The sequence below is a fragment of the Lampetra fluviatilis genome, chromosome 36, assembly GCF_964198595.1.
Source record: "Lampetra fluviatilis chromosome 36, kcLamFluv1.1, whole genome shotgun sequence".
In the NCBI taxonomy this organism is placed as follows: domain Eukaryota; kingdom Metazoa; phylum Chordata; class Hyperoartia; order Petromyzontiformes; family Petromyzontidae; genus Lampetra; species Lampetra fluviatilis.
In genome coordinates this window covers 6,064,572-6,087,858 of record NC_136310.1, presented here as the reverse complement: position 1 = coordinate 6,087,858, position 23,287 = coordinate 6,064,572, and the positions used below count along the sequence as shown (strand labels likewise).

Genomic DNA, 23,287 nt, shown 5'->3' with positions numbered 1-23,287 from the left:
AGTACATCAATCAGCGGGTAAAAGATCAGTTTAATATCTTTACCAGAGGGGGTTGCATATACGGCGTGAATCCACACAGATATATGAGAAGTTGGGACTGCAATTGCGTACACTCTCCTACCTCTCCCCTCTCATCTCACTCCACTCTCCTCCACTCACTCTCCTGCCTCTCACCTCTCATCTCTCTACTCTCCTCCACTCACTCTCCTACCTCTCCCCTCTCATCTCACTCTACTCCCCTCCACGCACTCTCCTACCTCTCCTTTCTCATCTCACTCTACTCCCCTCCACGCACTCTCCTGCCTCTCCCCTCTCATCTCACTCTACTCCCCTCCACGCACTCTCCTACCCCTCCCCTCTCATCTCACTCTACTCCCCTCCACGCACTCTCCTGCCTCTCCCCTCTCATCTCACTCTACTCCCCTCCACGCACTCTCCTGCCTCTCCCCTCTCATCTCACTCTAATTCCCTCCACGCACTCTCCTACCCCTCCCCTCTCATCTCACTCTACTCCCCTCCACGCACTCTCCTGCCTCTCCCCTCTCATCTCACTCTACTCCCCTCCACGCACTCTCCTGCCTCTCCCCTCTCATCTCACTCTACTCCCCTCCACGCACTCTCCTGCCTCTCCCCTCTCATCTCACTCTACTCCCCTCCACGCACTCTCCTGCCTCTCCCCTCTCATCTCACTCTACTCCCCTCCACGCACTCTCCTGCCTCTCCCCTCTCATCTCACTCTAATTCCCTCCACGCACTCTCCTGCCTCTCCCCTCTCATCTCACTCTACTCCCCTCCACGCACTCTCCTACCCCTCCCCTCTCATCTCACTCTACTCCCCTCCACGCACTCTCCTGCCTCTCCCCTCTCATCTCACTCTAATTCCCTCCACGCACTCTCCTACCTCTCCCCTCTCATCTCACTCTAATTCCCTCCACGCATTCTTAATTTCTCTGATCACAGAGATATCAAGAGTTCGTGAACAGAAACAAAAATAGTTAACACGTAAAAAAAAACACTTTATATCTCTAAAACCGTAAGTGCACAAGCCGATCAATATGCATCCGCGTGTTATCAACACAAATCTACAACTCTTGAGCAAAGTTCTCGCCACTGTCACGCGGGAAAATCGGGGTCACAGGTCACATGTACGCACACACACATGTACGCACACACACATATACGTGCGGTAAAACCTCGTCCTATTCAATGGCGGAGTCAGGATTTTCAGGTAGGGGGGGGCAACCCCTCCAGCATTGAAAAATTATCGAGAAGTTGTTAGTGAGTAAGGACGTCTCTCTTGCTTTTTATTCGACGCGTGTGCGGCGATGGCGCAGCCATCGATCGAGGGTCGAAATCGAACCGCGTTGTGTGATCGGCATCGCGCTCGCTGAAGGTGAATGCCTTCAGGGAAGTCGTGTGCTGGTACACGCAACTGCGCACAATTCTGTGAGTCACTTATAACTGCTTTGCCCTTATTGCCAATTATGGACTCAGACTATTGCCCTATCATCTCATAGAGTCCCTGGCACGTAATAATATGCTACACAGTGGCAGTGGGGGTCGCAAAATTCCGATGTATTACTAATAAACCCCAATGATCCGATCGAAATGAGGGATTTCGATCGGATCATTGAGGGGCACGTCAGTGGTCCCATTGGACTTGGGTCTGGTCAGTACACGTCACTAGAATACTTACTTACTTATCCAGCAAAGCCACATTGAGTCCAAAGATTATTTTGTTGTCGCCATAAGGGTCCTGGCTGCTACATGTGGGTGTTTTATGTTTAAGATGTTTTCAGGCCAATCAATGGGGAGTTGTTTATTCCGCGTGGGAGTAAACCGAAAAGCCACGAGCGTGGCAGCGTGAGAAACACTCTCTCCCTGTACAGATGGACATTTACTTTAAGATCCACTGATGGATGAAAGCCTCCCTATGACCATACTTGACCATGCTGGTCAGTGTGAGTTAGTGGAACGGGGTTGGCGGGGGCGGGGGGAGATCAGGGAAGGTCAGCGGAGGGCATCGGACCATTGCGGATACCCACTCACCGCTGACATTAGCCGTGGGGCTGCGAATCAAACTCAAGAGCTCCGGGTTCAGTGTGCTAACCACTGCGCCACTGCTCCCACCCCCCCCCCCCCCCAAAAAAAATTAGACACATTATCGTCTGCAAATAATTTGCAATTGCAAATGAGCCACTCTCACACGGATAATTGATTTTTGGCGGTCGTTATCGCAAACTGATCGCCGAATCGACGCTTCATGAAACAGCCCATTCCACCCAACTCTAGCTTCAACTAAAGACTTGTTCTACCAGGCAAGGCCCACTGACCCCGTGTAACTGTTTATCAGAAGCGACCTCGCTGCCACAGATGATAGCTCAACGAAGTGGCTTGTCATCATGTGGAAATGTAAAGCAGCCAGAAACTCTAAAAGAGGTGCTTTTAATTCTAAATGTGGAGGTAAACAGGGGGGCCCGGAGAAAAATCCATACGACTACGGGGAGAGAGAACACGCAAACTCCAAATATACAGCAGGCGTCAGGGTCGCGATCGAGCCCACGACCTCCTGCATACCAGGCGAGGGAGTTAACATCTCCTAGCTACCGTGGCGCCCTTGAGTGGTGAGTTGTTATCATCACTACACTACTGACAAACACAACCTGGACGTTTAAATTTCCTGGGAAGACTCACAGATTGGCCAGGGCATCAGCGGCTGACTCGACAAGAGGACACAACCGTAAGAAAACCCGTGGCAGGTGGCACACCTGGATTCTCATTGGGTGGCGGTGAAGATGACACTGGGGGAGAGGAGGGTGGTTGAGTGAAGATCGAGATAAAGTGTCGGAAGAGTTTTGAAGGAAAACAACTGTGGACGGCGAAGAATTACGAGATGAGCTTGAGAGGGAGGAGAGACATTGAGAGGACGGCGGGGGCGGTGGGGGAGGGACAGAGAGAGAGAGAGCGAGCAAGCGAGAGCTGCTCTTGGGATGTGGGGAGATGTTGCGCGTGTTTTCGCCATAACAGCAGGCGGTGTCTGCTTCTCAGTGATGTGCCGGGGGTGTGAACTGTGATTTCTGGTCGCTGCTCGACTGGAGTAGGTGGTCCCCACGTGAGTAACGACCCCAGCCGTGGCCACGTAGCCATCGGTATACTGGATGTGGTGTTTGGGACGTTGGAAATATTTAGTTTTCCGGGTCGGCAAACCCAAACAGACCCAAGTGAAATTAAGCCCCGGTTCTTGCCAATGCTGCTTAATTTATTTGAAATTTTTTTTTTACAAACCTCCGCGGTAATTCTCCCCACCCCACAATCCGGCCGCCAGCCGATCGGGGGTTTTTCGCGGCACCGCCACCGCCACCGTGCCGGTGGTGGCCGCGCGCGTGGTGCTGCCCGTGCCGCTTGTTGTGCGGATGCTCCCACTCCCTCCCGGATGGAGTCCCCCGCTCCGCCTGCGCCGCCCACGGACGCGGCCGCCCGGTGCCGTCGTTCCGCCTCCGCGGGAAAAGCCGGCGGCTCGGACCGCTCGCCCTCCCCGAGCCGGCTGCCTCGGCCCGGCTTCCGAGTCGTCGCCGTGAGCCGCGCCCGGCTCCGGGTCGTGCGACAAACCGCGACGGGGGGCCGGCGACCGCTCGCCGCCGCCGCCGATTCCTCCTCCTCCTCCGGCTCCGGCTGAGCCGCCGATCCGGCCATGGAGGCTGAGGAGCGGGTCGGCCCCGTGGGCCTCGCCCCCGCCGCTGCGGTGGGCCGCGAGCAGCAGGTGCTGCTGGGCTCCGCACGCCTGGCACTCACAGCGCAGGATTTTCTCCACGAGCTTCGTGACCTCGGGTGACCCCTCCGCGCCGTCGTCGTCCGCGTCGCCGCCGTCGCTGTAGTCGTCGCCGCACTGCAGCGTCACCTGGGGGGGGGGGCAGAGGTCGCAAACGGGTTTTGATTACTTACCCGTACCCGGCCGCACCAGGGTCGCAAACGGGTACCCGTACCCGGCCGGGTACGGGTAGCCGGGTATCGGGTAGGGTACGGGTATCGGGTAGGGTACGGGTATCGGGTACCCGGTTGCGACCTCTGGGGCCTGGGCACGAGCGCAAGTGTTTGGGAAGATGGGACCTTTTTTGGCAGTGTCAGAGTATGAAAACATAATATTGTTTGCACTTTCGCCGCGTACTGTGTGTGTTTAATGCAGGCTTGATTCCTTGCAAAAGGTTTCTATTTGATCCATGATATCGGTTGTTTTGGGATCGCGTCAATATATAAGTGTGTCGTTAAACCCGCCACCACCCGACACAGCCAACTAGTAAGGTTTGTCACGTAAACAGAACGTGGCAATTTGTCACAAGTATAGCGCACCAGTGTGTAGGAGAGCAAATACACAACATTACAACATTGTAATGTTGTAATGTTGTGGATTTTGTTGTAATGGTGTGGATTTTGTAATGTTGTGGTATTTAATGACACATTTACAAATTTACGCGATCTAACCAAAAAAACCCCTTACATTACGGACGACATTGGTTGTGAAAGCCTACAACTACGTGTCAAACTGACGGACTTTCTACTTGCTGTCTGAACATCTTAACACCTTCTGTTGTATTGCCATAAAGAGTAAACACCCCTTTATTGTTTCACGTTTGGCAAAAGCCTGCACTCGTGCAGCGGGTGGGGTGGGGGTGGGGGGAGTTGTGAGTTGTTTGTGGAGCCGCCACTCACCACGTCCCACGTGGTGTCGGACGGGGTGCACGAGTCGCAGTGCAGCAGCGACTCGGAGGTCTGCGGCAGCGTGTCGGGCACGCTGTAGCTGTAGCACTGGCCCAGGCACACGCTGCGCGACAGGGGGGGGGGGAGCAGGGGGGGGGGGAGCAGGGGGGGGAGCGGGGGAGGGGGGGGAGCGGGGGAGGGGGGGGGAGCGGGGGAGGGGGGGTAGCGGGGGAGGGGGGGGGGGAGCGGGGGGAGGGGGCGGGGGAGGGGGGGGAAGCGGGGGAGCGGGGGAGGGGGGGGGGGAGCGGGGGAGCGGGGGAGGGGGGGGAGGGGGGGGGAGGGGCGGGGGAGGGGGGGGAGCGGGGAGGGGGTGGGAGCGGGGGAGGGGGGGGGAGCGGGGGAGGGGGGGAGGGGGCGGGGGAGGGGGGGGGAGCGGGGGAGGGGGTGGGAGCGGGGGAGGGGGGGGGGGAGCGGGGGAGGGGGGGGGGGAGCAGGGGGGAGCGGGGGAGCGGGGAGCGGGGGGAGGGGGGGGGGAGCAGGGGGGGGCGGGGGAGGGGGGGGAGGGGCGGGGGAGGGGGGGGGGGAGCGGGAGAGGGGGTGGGAGCGGGGGAGGGGGGGGGGAGCGGGGGAGGGGGGGGGGGAGCAGGGGGGGGAGCGGGGGAGGGGGGGAAGCGGGGGAGGGGGGAGCAGGGGAGGGGGGGGGGAGCAGGGGAGGGGGGGGAGCAGTGGGAGCAGGGGAGGGGGGGGAGCAGGGGGAGGGGGGGAGCAGGGGAGGGGGGGAGCAGGGGAGGTGGTTGACAGCAGACACAGGGGCACGGCCGCCCGCGCCGAGGCAATTCCGTAGAGATTAGGAGACAGCAGCTGGGAGCAGCCAGCGGATTGCAAGGAGCCGCGCGCCGCACCCGAGCCCCGGGATCGGGGAAGAGCAAAACAACTTGACGGTCGCGCGCGTCGAGACAATGGAAAGCCCACGACGTGTTCAACTGGCGCTGGTTCGCACAAAGATTGACAAGAGCAGCAGCGGAAGCTTGTGTTGCCTCCGAAACGTCGTGATTTTTATTTTATTTTTTATTTTACTTTTATTATTTAATTTTTTTACCTACGTGACTTTACCGAAAAAAACCTAAGAATATACCGTGACCGCACCGAGCCCCCGGGTTCGGAGCCCGTCGGCCGAGCGTACGTCCACCACCGCTACGAGCCACGTGATGCGACGTCTGTTTTGTCGTAGTAGGTTTTTACCCTTTTTCGATTTAAAGCTTTCGTGACTGCAGGGACTTTACCGAAAGAACCAAGAAGATGAGGTTTTTACCCTTTCAACTGGTACAAAAACTGACACCTTTATACAAGGCATCATGTTTGCAATAACCACAACACAAGCAGTCAAAATGCAAACAAAAAGAAACAACTCTGATGATGATACTGATATGCACTGCCCTTGAAGTTTTTGTACCAGTTGAAAGGGTAAAAACCTACTACTATATTTTGCCACTGGGTAAAGGAGATGTCTCATAGTGTTCTGTTTTGTCATCGTCGCTTTGCTTTCGACGGAGGAGGTCAAGAATGATAATTGGATAGAATTAAGCAGAAGACGCGGCAAGTGCGGGTTCTTCATGCGGAGGTCTCGATGCGATCTCAAAGATGCCGCTGCAGAAACAGCGGGTCGCGTCCGTTTCATCGAGAGAGAGAGACGGAACGGTCAGTAATAACGCGTCATTATTTTAACGTGCAATTTTGTTGTCTTGCTGTGGTCTGGGACTGTGTTTTGCTGCCTTGCCCAAGCTTGGGAATTGGTGTGCGTATGCAATTTAAACTCATATTCTTTTTTTACGGATTTACTTTTAGTGATTTACGTACCCGTCCTACGCTCTTGCACTCCTATTGTGTTTTGTTGTTGTTGTGTGTTGTTGTAACTTTCCGACCGGCCCCACTGGACGTCTGTGAACAAGAGCTTCATAGCTCGTAGGATTTTCTCCAGGATAAATAAAGTTTCTTATTCTGATCATCATCATCATCATTTCAACTTGGAACGTGCAACAGCCGGATGGAGCTCGCTCGCTCGCTCTGCAAGACAGAGGACGGCTCAGAATCAGAATATGTATTTGTACTGGGGGAATCCGATGAGCTATGAAGCTCTTCTTTGCAAGTGTGGGGCAGAAAGTTGCAACAGCAAACACCGATAGGAGTGCAAAGTACAGGGGAGGTAACCAAGTTCACTAAAAATAGACACGAATACAAAGTAGACGTATCAGTGCAAATGGCAAGAGTGTACATCCAATCCTGCCGATTTGTCAACACTACATGCAAGCTCGGACAAGGCAGCAAAACAACAACAACAACAACAACGGCCACCACAGCCCCCCCCCCTCTCCATCTCCCCCCCCGCCCCTCTCTCCATCCCTCCCCCCTCTCCATCTCCCCCGCCCTCTCTCCATCCCCCCCCCCCCCCCCTCTCCATCTCCCCCCGCCCTCTCTCCATCCCTCCCCCCTCTCCATCTCCCCCCGCCCCTCTCTCCATCCCCCCCCCCCTCTCCATCTCCCCCCCCCTCTCCATCCCCCCCCCCCTCTCCCTCTCTCCATCCCCCCCCCACCACCCCCCCCCGCCTCCCTCACCGATTGTCGATCTCGCGGCTGGCGCAGCCGGCGTGGCTGACGATCTGTGTGATGTTGCGCGTCTCGCACCACGCGGGGCCGGTCGGGGGAAGAGGGCGAGCTTGCTGACGGGGGCCGCCTCCCCCCCCACGGTGTCCCCGGGGCGCGCCTCCCGCGCGCCCCCTCGAGGAGGCGCTCGCCGCTCGCACGACGCCGACGCCGCCGCCAAAGGGCGCGACGGCGATGGAGAGGAGGGAGACGAGCAGCGCGGGTGGGGAGATGAAAGGCCGTGGGACGGAGCGAGACGGCCACCTGGGGTGGGGGAAAACAGGCGGGGTAGTTAACGTCTCATAGCCACCGTGGTGGTGGTGATGATGATGAGAGAGAGAGACACGGCTCCAAATATACAGCAGCAGGCGTCAAGGTCAGGATCGAACACACGACCTCCTGTACACCAGGCGAGGTAGTTAACATCTCCTAGCCACCATGATGATGATGAGAGAGACACGCAAACTCCAAATATACAGCAGCAGGCGTCAGGGTCGGGATCGAACCCACGACCTCCTGTAGACCAGGCGAGGTAGTTAACATCTCCTGGCCACCGTGATGATGATGAGAGAGAGACACGCAAACTCCAAATATACAGCAGCAGGCATCGTCAGGGTCGGGATCGAGCCCACGACCTCCTGTGTACCAGGCGAGGTAGTTAACATCTCCTCGCCACCGTGGCGCCGATTTAAGTGGCTGCGCCCAAAGTGTTTGGAACCACCACCAAAGTTTCGTCTCTGGACATCTCCATGCTTTATGTACCGTACGTTGTATGTATGCATGTTGTATGCATGTTGTGCGTACGTGTGTTGAACTTAATTCGCAGCGTACGTAGCCAACCGCGCTAATCGGAGGTGCGGAGGAAGGGCAGCAAGCAAAGTACAAAAAAGCAGTTCTAAAGAAATGAGTTAAATGTCTAAATTTTGTTTTAAAATTCTGCCATCTCTTTCCTCGTTTTAGAACTGAGTGGGTGGTGGTGGTGGGTGAGTGGGTGGTGGGTGGTGGTGGTGGGTGGGTGTGTGGTGGTGGTGGGTGGGTGCTGGTGGGTGAGTGGGTGGTGGTGGGTGGTGGTGGGTGGTAGTGGGTGGTGGTGGGTGGGTGGTGGTGGGTGGTGGTGGGTGGTGGGTGGGTGGGTGGTGGTGAGTGGGTGGTGGTGGTGGGTGAGTGGGTGGTGGTGGGTGGTGGTGGGTGAGTGGGTGGTGGTAGTGGGTGGGTGGGTGGATGGTGGGTGGGTGTGGGTGGTGGTGGGTGGTGGTAGTGGGTGGGTGGTAGTGGGTGGTGGTGACGTGGGTGGGTGTGGTGGGTGGTGGTGGGTGAGTGGGTGGTGGTGGGTGGTGGGTGGGTGGTAGTGGGTGGTGGTGGTGGGTGAGTGGGTGGTGGTGGGTGGATGGTAGTGGGTGGTGGTGGGTGGTGGTGGGTGAGTGTGTGGGTGGTGGTGGGTGGTGGTGGGTGGTGGGTGTGTGGTAGTGGGTGGTGGTGGGTGGGTGGATGGTAGTGGGTGGTAGTGGGTGGTGGTGGTGGTGGGTGGTGGTGGGTGGGTGGTGGATGAGTGGGTGGTGGGTGGGTGGTGGTGGGTGGGTGATGGAGACGAAGGCTGAGCGGCAACGGATACCGAGAAAGGATGTGACGACGAAGATGCGTCAGCGACGTGACGTGTGCGTGGGGTTGAGTTGGCGCAAATCGCAATCGTGGCATTGGCGAGGTCACGACGTATTTGCGAGGTCACGACGTATTTGCGGAACGACGTAAAAGTGGCAAACGTAAATCGGGGGGTGTTACCGCATGAAACTCACTAAAGTTTCAGTGTGAATGTAATTTGACACGAGAATTGCTATTATTGCGCGTTTTTGTTTTCATGCTGTAATTGTGAAACGCTTTGATGTGTGTACGTATGTCGAACTTCTTTCGCACCGTACGTGGCCCACGGTGCTAATCGGAGGTGATGTTGTCTGCCGGCCGAGTCGCCGCCTTGATTAAAGAGCTTGTTAGCTCTACGGGTTTCACTCGGCAAATACACTTCTGCTGGCTCTAGTACTGAATGAAAATAAAATAAAACACATTCTCACGCGTTCCCAAGTTGTATGTGTCCCCCCCCCCCCCCGGCCAATATCTCCCGGTTATTTAGCGAACAATCTGGAACAAACTTTTTATTATTACACGCTTTTATTTAACTCACTCTGTCTGCTGTTGTTGTTGTTGTCGTATTCTCAAATCTTGTAACTCAATTTTAACCCACTTCCCAATGTGGTATCGACTGCAAACTTGGTATACTTATGTCATACTCATGACAATACTATATTCTATCAAAAAAAATAAGAAAACTATTTTTTTAACATTCTTTTGTATATGTTATGTTTCGGCTTCGGTCTAATTGTCCACGCTCAACTGACGTTGGCTGTAAATCACCACGGCCCTTAACGTTATGGCAAGCTTCGGGGCCAATTCCTGGAGTCATGGAGTTCTGCCATTACGATTAGGGTACATTTCATTACAGCGAGTTAAAAAAAAGTGTTTTTTAAGATTACTTTTTTTATTCACAAAACATCGATCCTGAGATCAATTATCCAGCTCTCTCTCTCATCGGTGACCCGAGTTCGATTCCCGCTCACGGTCAACGGCGATTTTATCTGAACCCCTCCTGGGCCGCCCTTAGGTCTACTCGGCCTTAAACAAGTAGCTGGTGCGGAGTGTATTGAAATCATCGGCACTGGGGAGACAAAGGTGGCCGAGCGTAGTGTTTCGTCACCCCGCACCGCCACACCCCCTCGCATGCCTTGCCGGCCTTAATAGGTGCTCGCTAACAACAACACTTGCCCCAACAGCCTGCTAAGGCTACACGGGGGGGGAGGTGGGAATCTTTATCTTTGTACGCGGCGTGTGCAAACTTACATTTTTGATGGGCTGATGGTTACCCCCGGAGTTGTTCGTAGCTGAAATGTGTTGAGATGTATTTCTTGAGATGTCCTCAGATGTTTGTCGTGATATTTCTATTGATTTGGCACGCGCGCACACACACACACGGCTCTGAGACTCGGGCAGGCACAGAGCGGCTGGGTATATGGAGGAAAACGCCAGCTCCTCGCCTTATGTAACTCATAACGCGGAGGAGCTGTAGGAGGGAGGAGGAGTTGGTTATGGGTGGTGAGTCTCCCTATGAGTGAGACTCATCTGAAATTCAGCTGTGACGGCCCCTCCCACAGGCACGGGGAGGGAGAGGCAGAGACACGGAGGGAGATGCAGAGACACGGAGGAGATGCAGAGACACGGGGAGGGAGATGCAGAGACACGGAGGAGATGCAGAGACACGGGGAGGGAGATGCAGAGACACGGGGAGGGAGAGGCAGAGACACGGAGGGAGATGCAGAGACACGGGGAGGGAGATGCAGAGACACGGAGGGAGATGCAGAGACACGGAGGAGATGCAGAGACACGGAGGGAGATGCAGAGACACGGAGGGAGATGCAGAGACACGGGGAGAGATGCAGAGACACGGGGAGGGAGATGCAGAGACACGGAGGGAGATGCAGAGACACGGAGGGAGATGCAGAGACACGGGGAGGGAGATGCAGAGACACGGATGGAGATGCAGAGACACGGGGAGGGAGAGGCAGAGACACGGAGGGAGATGCAGAGACACGGAGGGAGATGCAGAGACACGGGGAGGGAGATGCAGAGACACGGGGAGAGATGCAGAGACACGGGGAGGGAGATGCAGAGACACGGGAGGGAGATGCAGAGACACGGGGAGGGAGACGCAGAGACACGGAGGGAGATGCTGAGACACGGGGAGGGAGACGCAGAGACACGGAGGGAGATGCAGAGACACGGGGAGGGAGACGCAGAGACACGGAGGGAGATGCAGAGACACGGAGGGAGATGCAGAGACACGGAGGAGATGCAGAGACACGGAGGGAGATGCAGAGACACGGGGAGGGAGACGCAGAGACACGGAGGGAGATGCAGAGACACGGAGGGAGATGCAGAGACACGGAGGAGATGCAGAGACACGGGGAGGGAGATGCAGAGACACGGAGGAGATGCAGAGACACGGGGAGGGAGATGCAGAGACACGGGGAGGGAGAGGCAGAGACACGGAGGGAGATGCAGAGACACGGGGAGGGAGATGCAGAGACACGGAGGGAGATGCAGAGACACGGAGGAGATGCAGAGACACGGAGGGAGATGCAGAGACACGGAGGGAGATGCAGAGACACGGGGAGAGATGCAGAGACACGGGGAGGGAGATGCAGAGACACGGAGGGAGATGCAGAGACACGGAGGGAGATGCAGAGACACGGGGAGGGAGATGCAGAGACACGGATGGAGATGCAGAGACACGGGGAGGGAGAGGCAGAGACACGGAGGGAGATGCAGAGACACGGAGGGAGATGCAGAGACACGGGGAGGGAGATGCAGAGACACGGGGAGAGATGCAGAGACACGGGGAGGGAGATGCAGAGACACGGGGAGGGAGATGCAGAGACACGGGGAGGGAGACGCAGAGACACGGAGGGAGATGCTGAGACACGGGGAGGGAGACGCAGAGACACGGAGGGAGATGCAGAGACACGGGGAGGGAGACGCAGAGACACGGAGGGAGATGCAGAGACACGGAGGGAGATGCAGAGACACGGGGAGGGAGACGCAGAGACACGGAGGGAGATGCAGAGACACGGAGGGAGATGCAGAGACACGGAGGGAGATGCAGAGACACGGGGAGGGAGACGCAGAGACACGGAGGGAGATGCAGAGACACGGAGGGAGATGCAGAGACACGGGAGGGAGACGCAGAGACACGGAGGGAGATGCAGAGACACGGGGAGGGAGACGCAGAGACACGGAGGGAGATGCAGAGACACGGAGGGAGATGCAGAGACACGAGGAGGGAGACGCAGAGACACGGAGGGAGACGCAGAGACACGGAGGAGATGCAGAGACACGGAGGGAGATGCAGAGACACGGAGGGAGATGCAGAGACACGAGGAGGGAGACGCAGAGACACGGAGGAGATGCAGAGACACGGAGGGAGATGCAGAGACACGGAGGGAGATGCAGAGACACGAGGAGGGAGACGCAGAGACACGGAGGAGATGCAGAGACACGGAGGGAGATGCAGAGACACGGAGGGAGATGCAGAGACACGAGGAGGAGACGCAGAGACACGGAGGGAGACGCAGAGACACGGAGGAGATGCAGAGACACGGAGGAGATGCAGAGACACGGGGAGGGAGACGCAGAGACACGGAGGGAGATGCTGAGACACGGGGAGGGAGATGCAGAGACACGGGGAGGGAGATGCAGAGACACGGGGAGGAGATGCAGAGACACGAGGAGGGAGACGCAGAGACACGGAGGAGATGCAGAGACACGGGGAGGGAGATGCAGAGACACGGAGGGAGATGCAGAGACACGGGGAGGGAGATGCAAAGACACGGAGGAGATGCAGAGACACGGAGGAGATGCAGAGACACGGGGAGGGAGACGCAGAGACACGGAGGGAGATGCAGAGACACGGAGGAGATGCAGAGACACGGAGGAGATGCAGAGACACGGGGAGGGAGATGCAGAGACACGGGGAGGGAGATGCAGAGACACGGGGAGGGAGACGCAGAGACACGGAGGAGATGCAGAGACACGGAGGAGATGCAGAGACACGGGGAGGGAGATGCAGAGACACGGAGGGAGATGCAGAGACACGGAGGAGATGCAGAGACACGGGGAGGGAGATGCAGAGACACGGGGAGGGAGACGCAGAGACACGGAGGAGATGCAGAGACACGGAGGAGATGCAGAGACACGGGGAGGGAGACGCAGAGACACGGAGGGAGATGCAGAGACACGGAGGAGATGCAGAGACACGGAGGAGATGCAGAGACACGGAGGGAGATGCAGAGACACGGGGAGGGAGATGCAGAGACACGGATGGAGATGCAGAGACACGGGGAGGGAGAGGCAGAGACACGGAGGGAGATGCAGAGACACGGAGGGAGATGCAGAGACACGGGGAGGGAGATGCAGAGACACGGGGAGAGATGCAGAGACACGGGGAGGGAGATGCAGAGACACGGGGAGGGAGATGCAGAGACACGGGGAGGGAGACGCAGAGACACGGAGGGAGATGCTGAGACACGGGGAGGGAGATGCAGAGACACGGGAGGGAGACGCAGAGACACGGAGGGAGATGCAGAGACACGGGGAGGAGACGCAGAGACACGGAGGGAGATGCAGAGACACGGAGGGAGATGCAGAGACACGGGGAGGGAGACGCAGAGACACGGAGGGAGATGCAGAGACACGGAGGGAGATGCAGAGACACGGAGGGAGATGCAGAGACACGGGGAGGGAGACGCAGAGACACGGAGGGAGATGCAGAGACACGGGGAGGGAGACGCAGAGACACGGAGGGAGATGCAGAGACACGGAGGGAGATGCAGAGACACGAGGAGGGAGACGCAGAGACACGGAGGGAGACGCAGAGACACGGAGGAGATGCAGAGACACGGAGGGAGATGCAGAGACACGGAGGGAGATGCAGAGACACGGGGAGGGAGATGCAGAGACACGGAGGGAGACGCAGAGACACGGAGGAGATGCAGAGACACGAGGAGGGAGACGCAGAGACACGGAGGAGATGCAGAGACACGGAGGGAGATGCAGAGACACGGAGGGAGATGCAGAGACACGAGGAGGGAGACGCAGAGACACGGAGGGAGACGCAGAGACACGGAGGAGATGCAGAGACACGGAGGGAGATGCAGAGACACGGAGGGAGATGCAGAGACACGAGGAGGGAGACGCAGAGACACGGAGGGAGACGCAGAGACACGGAGGAGATGCAGAGACACGGAGGAGATGCAGAGACACGGGGAGGGAGACGCAGAGACACGGAGGGAGATGCTGAGACACGGGGAGGGAGATGCAGAGACACGGGGAGGGAGATGCAGAGACACGGGGAGGGAGATGCAGAGACACGAGGAGGGAGACGCAGAGACACGGAGGGAGATGCAGAGACACGGAGGAGATGCAGAGACACGGAGGAGATGCAGAGACACGGGGAGGGAGACGCAGAGACACGGAGGGAGATGCAGAGACACGGAGGAGATGCAGAGACACGGGGAGGGAGATGCAGAGACACGAGGAGGGAGACGCAGAGACACGGAGGGAGATGCAGAGACACGGAGGAGATGCAGAGACACGGAGGAGATGCAGAGACACGGGGAGGGAGATGCAGAGACACGGGGAGGGAGATGCAGAGACACGGGGAGGGAGACGCAGAGACACGGAGGGAGATGCAGAGACACGGAGGAGATGCAGAGACACGGAGGAGATGCAGAGACACGGGGAGGGAGATGCAGAGACACGGGGAGGGAGATGCAGAGACACGAGGAGGGAGACGCAGAGACACGGAGGGAGATGCAGAGACACGGAGGAGATGCAGAGACACGGAGGAGATGCAGAGACACGGGGAGGGAGACGCAGAGACACGGAGGGAGATGCTGAGACACGGGGAGGGAGACGCAGAGACACGGAGGGAGATGCTGAGACACGGGGAGGGAGATGCAGAGACACGGGGAGGGAGATGCAGAGACACGGGGAGGGAGATGCAGAGACACGGGGAGGGAGATGCAGAGACACGGAGGGAGACGCAGAGACACGGGGAGGGAGATGCAGAGACACGGAGGGAGATGCAGAGACACGGGGAGGGAGACGCAGAGACACGGAGGGAGATGCTGAGACACGGGGAGGGAGATGCAGAGACACGGAGGAGATGCAGAGACACGGAGGGAGATGCAGAGACACGGAGGGAGACGCAGAGACACGGAGGGAGACGCAGAGACACGGCCGAACAAAAGCTGTTTAGGCATGCGGTGGCTGGGCATGCGGGCTACATGACCCAGCCAACGCAGCCTTGCCTGCCGGAGGAGCTCACCGATGGGACTTTGTCCAGATCTTTCAAGGACTTGTGAGCTCCTCACACAATCCACCCTGGTTAAACCCAGGATGGATCGTAGGCAGGCCAGCCTACATGTTTCTAACCGGCAAAGATGTTCCATTAGGGGGGGTCCATGTTTCGCAAGCGTAGAGAAGAGAAGGAATGACCGTGGCCGAGAAGACCTGAAGCTTCGTGCGGAGCGACAGACCAGGTAGCTTCCACACAGCGTTACGCAACCGATGAAAAGATATTGCCGCTCGACTGATTTGGAGTGAGACCTCTGCTGTTAAACTGGAGCCGGTTTTTGCCGGACAAAGATCCCCCGTATAGCCTTAACAGACTGTAGGGGCAAGTGCTGTTAGCGAGCACCTATGAAGACCGGAACGGTACACGAGGGGGTGGGTGGCCAGCACCACGCCCGACCGCCTTTGTCTCCCTATAGTTGCAATGTTTACACACCGCACCAGGTACTCGTTTGAGGCTAGGGAAGGCCCGGGACCGGTTCAGATAATCGTCACTGGTGTTCACCATAAGCGGGAATCGAACTCGTGTCGCCGGGTTCATAGCGCAGCGCGCTAATCGCTGCACTATTGCCGGACACGCACTCACACACACACTCACACACGCACTCACTCACTCACACACACTCACTCACTCACACACACTCACTCACACACGCACTCACACACACACTCACTCACACACGCACTCACTCACTCACACACACTCACTCACACACACACTCACTCACTCACACACACACTCACTCACTCACACACTCACTCACTCACACACACACTCACTCACACACACACTCACTCACACACTCACTCACACACACACTCACTCACACACGCACTCACTCACACACACACTCACTCACATATACACTCACTCACACACACTCACTCATTCACACACTCACACACTCACACACTCACTCACTCACACACTAACTCACATACTCACTCACACACACACTCACTCACACACTCACTCACACACTCACTCACACATGATAAAACACACTCACGCACACTCACTCACACACACACTCACACACACACTCACACACTCACTCACACATTATAAAACACACTCACGCACACTCACTCACACACACACTCACACACACACTCACACACTCACTCACACATTATAAAACACACTCACGCACACTCACTCACACACACACTCACACACTCACTCACAAATTATAAAACACACTCACGCACACTCACGCACACTCACTGGGCGCCCTTCACACTCTACCGCGCACAAACACAAGCCCCTCCACACTTCACCTCGGATCAGTCTTCACCCAGCCGCACCCCCCCCCACCCGCTCTCTCTGGGCAATCCGCGATCACCGCCGCCAGCACCAACAAATCCGGCTCCCAATTTGTCCGCGGCCAATTTGTCCAACAGTTTCTCAGCGAACTCCGGCGAACAATAACAAAGCAAACAAAAGAAAACAATTCTTAAATCAAAATTTACTGCCAAAATAGAAGAAAACCACTCATCCATACACAGTGTATGTGGGACACAATAGCCCGGCCAAACGCAGCTCTTCCGTCCATTGACCCCTTATTCTCTCTCAGTGGTGGTGCCGCTGTTAGCCCAGACGGGGGTGGTGGGGGGAGTGGTGGGGGGGTGGTGGGGGGGGGGGGTGTGGGGAGCGGTGGTGTAGCGGTTAGCGCGCTGCGCTATGAACCCGACGACCAGGGTTCGATTCCCGCTCACGGCCAACACCCAGTGAAAATGACTTGGCCTCAAATGAGTACCTGGTGCGGTGTGTAAACATCGCCACTCGGGAGACAAAGGCGGCCGGGCGTGGTGATGGCCACCCACCCCCTCGTGTGCCGTTTCGGCCTCCATAGGTGCTCGCTAAACAGCACTTGCCCCAACAGTCTGTTAAGGCTATACGGGGATCTTTGTCTTTGGTGGGGGTGGTGGGGGGTGGTGGTGGTGGTGTTGTGGGGTGGTGGTGGTGGGGGGTGGTGATGGTGGGGATCCAAGGCAGAACTTGTTTTTGAGCACACCCTGCTTGACAAACTCCCAGTGAGATGTCAAGAAGGAGGAGTTCGAGACGGGAGACTCGAGGTGTTGACAGAATAGAGACGCAGATGAGACAAGGAGAGGATGTAGTGAGATGGGTGCCACGCTGGCTTGGAGACGTTGACCACCTCGCCCGCTGTCTCAATATTGTAGTTGTTTACAAACTCATGAAACTCTCCCGTGAGCATTATGGGTAAAGTCGCACGTAAGCGGATTGAATAATAAGTATAACCCGTAAAAACAAAGTTTTTCACTATAAATCCTTTATATGCGTGGCAGCGAACTTAATATAAAGGATTCGCCTGTGGAGGACACGGGGATCGATCCCTCGACCTTTGGCATGGGAAGCGAGGGCACTACCAACTGCGCTACTCCACCACGGCCTGTGGAGGGGTTACGCTCTGGGCTCTTACACTGTGACGTTCAGCCAAAGCCATGAATGAGTTATTTTTCAATATATGTAAAATCATTTTTTTTTTGCCTAAAAAGTGTAAAATTTTGGGAATTTTTTTTCACGAACATTAATTGTCTCGCACAACGAGTCTGTGTGGAAAATGTCAGCTCGATTGGATCACGGGAAGTGGGTTAAAAAACGACCGAAAGATTTGCACGGTCGTAAGCAAGCAAGCAAGCACGCAAGCAAGCACGCAAGCAAGCAAGCACGCAAGCAAGCAAGCAAGCACGCACGCAAGCAAGCAATCACGCAAGCAAGCAAGCAAGCGAACTTAATATAAAGGATTTAAAAATGTGTGTTAGTCCATCGGCCTATTGACTTTTCAGACCAATATTATCCAGCAACACACGGTTCATCTTGATGGTGGCGCATTATGTGCCCGGTTTAGATATTCTGGGTCTCATCAGCTGTGCAAAAAAACAAATGCCGCCGGGTTACCGTATATACGATGGGCTACCTGTTTAACGTAGGATCACTGAGCCCACTGAAACTCTACGATTTTTTTACTGGTAGGAACCTCCTGGTTACACCAGCCCACAGGGGATTATTGTGTCCGTCCGTCGTGCATCCAAAAATGGGAGGGGTGGGGCTGGGTGGAGAGGGGCTGGGTGGGGAGGGTGGGGCTGGGTGGGAGGGGTGGGGCTGGGTGGGGAGGGGCTGGTCACTCCGTGGTGCCCTTATAAAACTCAACGTTTAACCTACTCACGCCGGCTTGTGCCCGCCCTCACAGTCGGGCATATTTGCGGAATACACCACGCCGCCGTTGACCCTGGCCATTGACCGAGCAACCCAACGTTCCTACCAGCTCCCTCCGCAGGAATGTGTTAATTTTACCAGGGAAGGCCCCACTGAGCTATATAGCTCTTGTTCAGAAGAGACCTGCGGTCACAAACGAGAGCTCGACGAAGTGGCCTGTCATTTCGAGGTTTAAAGCAGCCAAACACTCTAAACGCGTGATGTCGAGTCTACATGTGGAGGGAAAAGCCGGAGGACCCGGGGGGAAATCCACGCGACCACGGAGATAGAGAGAGAGAGCCAGAGAAGCAAACTTCAAATATACAGCAGCAAGCGTCAGGGTCGGGGATCGAACGCCACGTGCTCCTTGCACACCAGGCGAGGTGGTCGACATCTCGCCACCGTGGTGACGCGGGTGGCACGGCACCACGTGGGAGGAACGTGGGGATGAGAGGGTCGGGGGGGGGGGTAGAGGATGGAGATTTGGGTCAAGGTTTTGGAGTGGGGGGCGGTGTGTGTGTGGGGGGGGGGGCAGATGATTGGACTGCTAAGTGGAAAGTGTGTGTGGGGGGGGTCGTAGCAGATGACGCTCTGCACTACGAACCAGAGTTCGATTCCTGTTCACGGCCAACACCAGTGACAATTGTCTGAACCGGCCTTCGGCCTCCCCTAGGTCCACTCAGCCTCAAATAAGTACCTAGTGCGGTGTGTGAACATGGCTACTTGGGAGACAAAGGCGGTCGGGCGTGGTGCTGGCAACCCACCCCCTCGTGTACCGTACCGGCCTTTATAGGTGCTTGCTCACAGCACTTGCCCTAAATGTTAAAGGCTATACGGGTGATCTTTGTCTTCACGTCTTTTTTTGTTGTTAAATCGCTCTCACTGTCTTTGTCTTCGTGACGATGAGCGTGTCTGTCCATCTGTGTATATAACTGTGCCAGTGCGTGTCTGTGTAACCGCATACACGTGTCTCTGTGCGTGTGTCTGTGTGATCATGTGCACGTGTGTCTGTGTCCGCACGCCATGTGCTAACATCTGGATTTTGGTAAATCTGGCACGTGCCTCTTGGCATAAACACACGCAAAGACAAAGATCCCCCGGTAGCCTTTCACAGACCGTTGGGGCAAGTGCTGTTAGCGAGCACCTATTAAGGTCGTCACGGTGTCGCTAGCACCAGGCCCTCCCGCCCGCCTTTGTTTCCCCAGTGCTGATGATGTTTGCTGGTGCTCATTGCAGTTTGAGTCGATCTTGGGGAGGCCGGTTCACATATTCGCCACCGTTATCGGTCGTGTTCAGGAATCGAACTCGGGTGGGTGGGTTAATCGTGCAGTGCGCTTAACCACTGCGCCACCGTTCCCCACATACAGACAAGCACTCACTTGCTCACACACGCCACACAGATACACCGATACAGGGATACATTGACACAGACACAGGTGTAAAGACAAAGATCCCCCGTATAACCTGAAAACAACTGTTGGGTCAAGTGCTGTTGTTAGCGAGCACCTCTGAAGGCCGGCACGGCACACGAGGGGGATTGGTGGCCAGCACCACGCCCGGCCGCCTTTTGTCTCTTCAATGTTGATGCTTTAAACACATCGCACCAGGCACTCACATGGTGCCATTGTGGCTAGATGTCAACTACCTCGTCTGGTATACAGAAGGGCGTGGGTTCGATCCAGACCCTGACGCCTGCTGCTGTATATTTGTAGTTTGCGGTGTCTCTCTTCTCGTGGTTGCGTGCATTTTTCTCCAGGTCCTCCGTTTTTTCCCTCCACATTTAGGATCAACATCGTGTGGCTGCTTTAGACTTCCACGTGGTAAACCATTTCGTTGAGCTATCGCTTGCGATAGCCAGAGCGCTTCTCAGAATAGAGCTGTATACCCCAGTGGGCCTTAACTGGGGGGGGGGAATAATTTTATAATTGATTTAAGGTTGAGTCGACCTAGGCGAGGCCCAGGACCGGGATGGGACAAAGAGAGAGAAAGAGAGAGAGAGCCTCCACAACATCGTTCCCTTTAACTCGCATCGACGTGAGTCTTGCCGAGAGGATCGCGAATCGGTGTCAGGCAGCCACCCACCCCTCACGTTCGCCCAGCTTCCTTGCTTGCTCCAACAGCCCCATGTCACCTGGCCAAACAAAATCCATCAATCATCTTCTCTGTCTCCCACTCTCTCTCTCTCTCTCACTGTCTCCCTGGGATGTTAATCATAGAATTTGGTCAGGGCTGGCTTCCTCATTGCATAGAACGTCTTCGTGTTTATACCGAGCTCATGCCGCGTGCAATACATTTTGACTCGGCTCTTACGATCTACATACGAACTTTCAAAATGCGAGTGTTGATGCTGGAGGAATCCGATGAGCTGCACAGCACAAATGTCCGGTGTAACTGGTGGCTGGCTCCAGCCTCGCCTTCTCTTGGCTTCAGTGTCACACTCGTGCCAAGAAGCACAGTTCCTTTTAAAAGATATATATACAAAGACATAAATTAGGCAGACGATACGTCTCACAATATTCGTCACTCGACATGAAAAAATTTACGTTTTCGATTTAAAGCTTTCGTGACTGCAGGGATTCATCTTCTTGGTTCTTTCGGTAAAGTCACGTAGAAGGGAAATAATAAAATAATAAAAATAAAACATGATAAAATAATTCTCACGACGTTTCGGCCACAACGCAAGCAGCCGTCATCAGCCGTCCTCAGGTGAAGAGGACGGCTGCTTGCGTTGTGGCCGAAACGTCGTGAGAATTATTTTATTATGTTGTATTTTTATTATTTTATTATTTCCCTTCTACGTGACTTTACCGAAAGAACCAAGAAGATGAATTTTACGTTTTTTTTTTACACAACCACCCATTGGCAGCACGAGGCCTTTTGAGCTTTGATTCAACCACAAGCAAACTCTGGATTGGGTGTCCGCGTACGGTGTGTCATCAGCAGAGTAAGGGTGGCTTGAAGCAATGAACGGTGAACTGCCAGATATGTTCAGGCAAGGACTGGCTTCGACCTACGATGGCTCAGCAGCAGAGTCAGGCTCGCTTGAAGCAATGAACGGTGAACTGCCAGATATGTTCAGGCAAGGAACCCCTCCTCTCTTTACGATATGGGGGATTCGATTGAGACGCGAAATTCGATAGTGAGACGTAGAATCGAGTTCGCGAACATCCAGATGATTAAACATCTGCCGAAAGGAAACTTGCAGAGGCCTAACAGATCCAAACATTTAACGGGGAGAAAATGTTGGGTTCTAGATTTGAAGCTTTCGTGACTGCAAGGATTCATATTCTTAGGTTTTTTTCGGTAAGTCAAGTAAGTAAAAAATGTAAATTAATAAAAGTAAAATAAAAAAAATCACGACGTTTCGGAAGCAACACAAGCCTCCGTCTTCAGGTGGAACCGTCACAGCCACGACAGCTGTATCAAGTAAATGAGAGATCACAAGAAATACCACCCCGTATATATAATGGTTGAGGGGGGAAGGGCCAGGAACGGCACACTTTTTATTAATATGGTAAGGTGAGGCTTAAGACTGAGAATAGACTGCATAACAAAGGACTGTTGGGTTGTGGATTTATCGAATTGCAAAGACAGGTTGAACATATTTGGATCTGACCGACACGACATTAGGAAGCTTCCATACAACAGTGGATCATTGACGCGGGGGCTGAAACGTTTATACTCAAAAGTCAAAAAATGAAAATGCTTAAAATCTCCACTCGAAGCACACAACGTACTATGTGGGAGTTTAACCGCACAACGCAGGAACGTTCCAAGCTGAAACGGGTTGATTGCAACAAAATGCCTGGGGCATGTTCGTCTAGCAGTCTCCTTACTCTCTCTCTCTCCAACCCTTTGAAGCGGTGTAAATGTTTATTTATTTATTTACGTCCTCGCCAATAAACCCCCGTAACAACAACACAGATTCCCGAGCCGCAGATTTCACCTTGAGGTTACAAAACTGTAAAATCGCCCCCCACCCCTTCCCTAAAAGAGAGAGACCCCCCCCCACACACACACACAAAGTTTATTGAAAACACGCGCAACATCTCTCCACATCCCAAGAGCAGCTCTCGCTTGCTCGCTCTCTCTCTGTCCCTCCCCCACCGCCCCCGCCGTCCTCTCAATGTATCTCCTCCCTCTCAAGCTCATCTCGTAATTCTTCGCCGTCCACAGTTGTTTTCCTTCAAAACTCTTCCGACACTTTATCTCGATCTTCACTCAACCACCCTCCTCTTCCCCCAGTGTCATCTTCACCGCCACCCAATGAGAATCCAGGTGTGCCACCTGCCACGGGGTTTCTTACGGTTGTGTCCTCTTGTCTAGTCAGCCGCTGATGCCCTGGCCAATCTGTGAGTCTTCCCAGGACATTTAAACGTCCAGGTTGTGTTTGTCAGTAGTGTAGTGATGATAACAACTCACTACTCAAGGGCGCCACGGTGGCTAGGAGATGTTAACTCCCTCGCCTGGTATGCAGGAGGTCGTGGGTTCAATATTCTTGGTTCTTTCGGTAAGGTCACGTAGAAGGGAAACAATAAAATAATACAAGTATTAAACAAAATAAAAATGTATTGTTGTGTTTTTACACCTGATGATGTTTGCTTGTGTTGCAATCGAAACGTCTTGAGAATTATATTGTTATATTTTTATTTTATTTTATTGTTTCCCTTCTACGTGACCTTACCGAAAGAACCAATAATATGAATCCCTGCAGTCACGAAAGCTTTAAATAAAAATACATATACAGTAAGGTAAGTTCTCCCCTCTTACCCA

General features: G+C 55.1%; 1 protein-coding gene across 1 annotated transcript; it reads right to left on the bottom strand.

The window, feature by feature from the left end:
- Positions 1 to 517: 517 nt before the first annotated feature.
- Positions 518 to 10,460, bottom strand: LOC144945060 (uncharacterized). The gene is made up of 4 exons (XM_078873270.1): positions 10,225 to 10,460; positions 7,309 to 7,599; positions 4,708 to 4,819; positions 518 to 3,898 (listed from the first exon to the last, which is right to left on the bottom strand). Coding segments are annotated over exons 1-4 (1,026 nt in total). The 5' UTR covers positions 10,227 to 10,460; the 3' UTR covers positions 518 to 3,277.
- Between the last annotated feature and the right edge of the window lie 12,827 nt (positions 10,461 to 23,287).

Excerpts from the sequence above, each read along its gene's own strand:
- LOC144945060 (XM_078873270.1), bottom strand. Across the intron at positions 4,820-7,308 it reads AGCCGCGAGATCGACAATCG|CGTGTGCCTGGGCCAGTGCT; the intron begins GTGAGGGAGGCG and ends CCTGTCGCGCAG. Across the intron at positions 3,899-4,707 it reads CCGACACCACGTGGGACGTG|GTGACGCTGCAGTGCGGCGA; the intron begins GTGAGTGGCGGC and ends CCCCCCCCCCAG.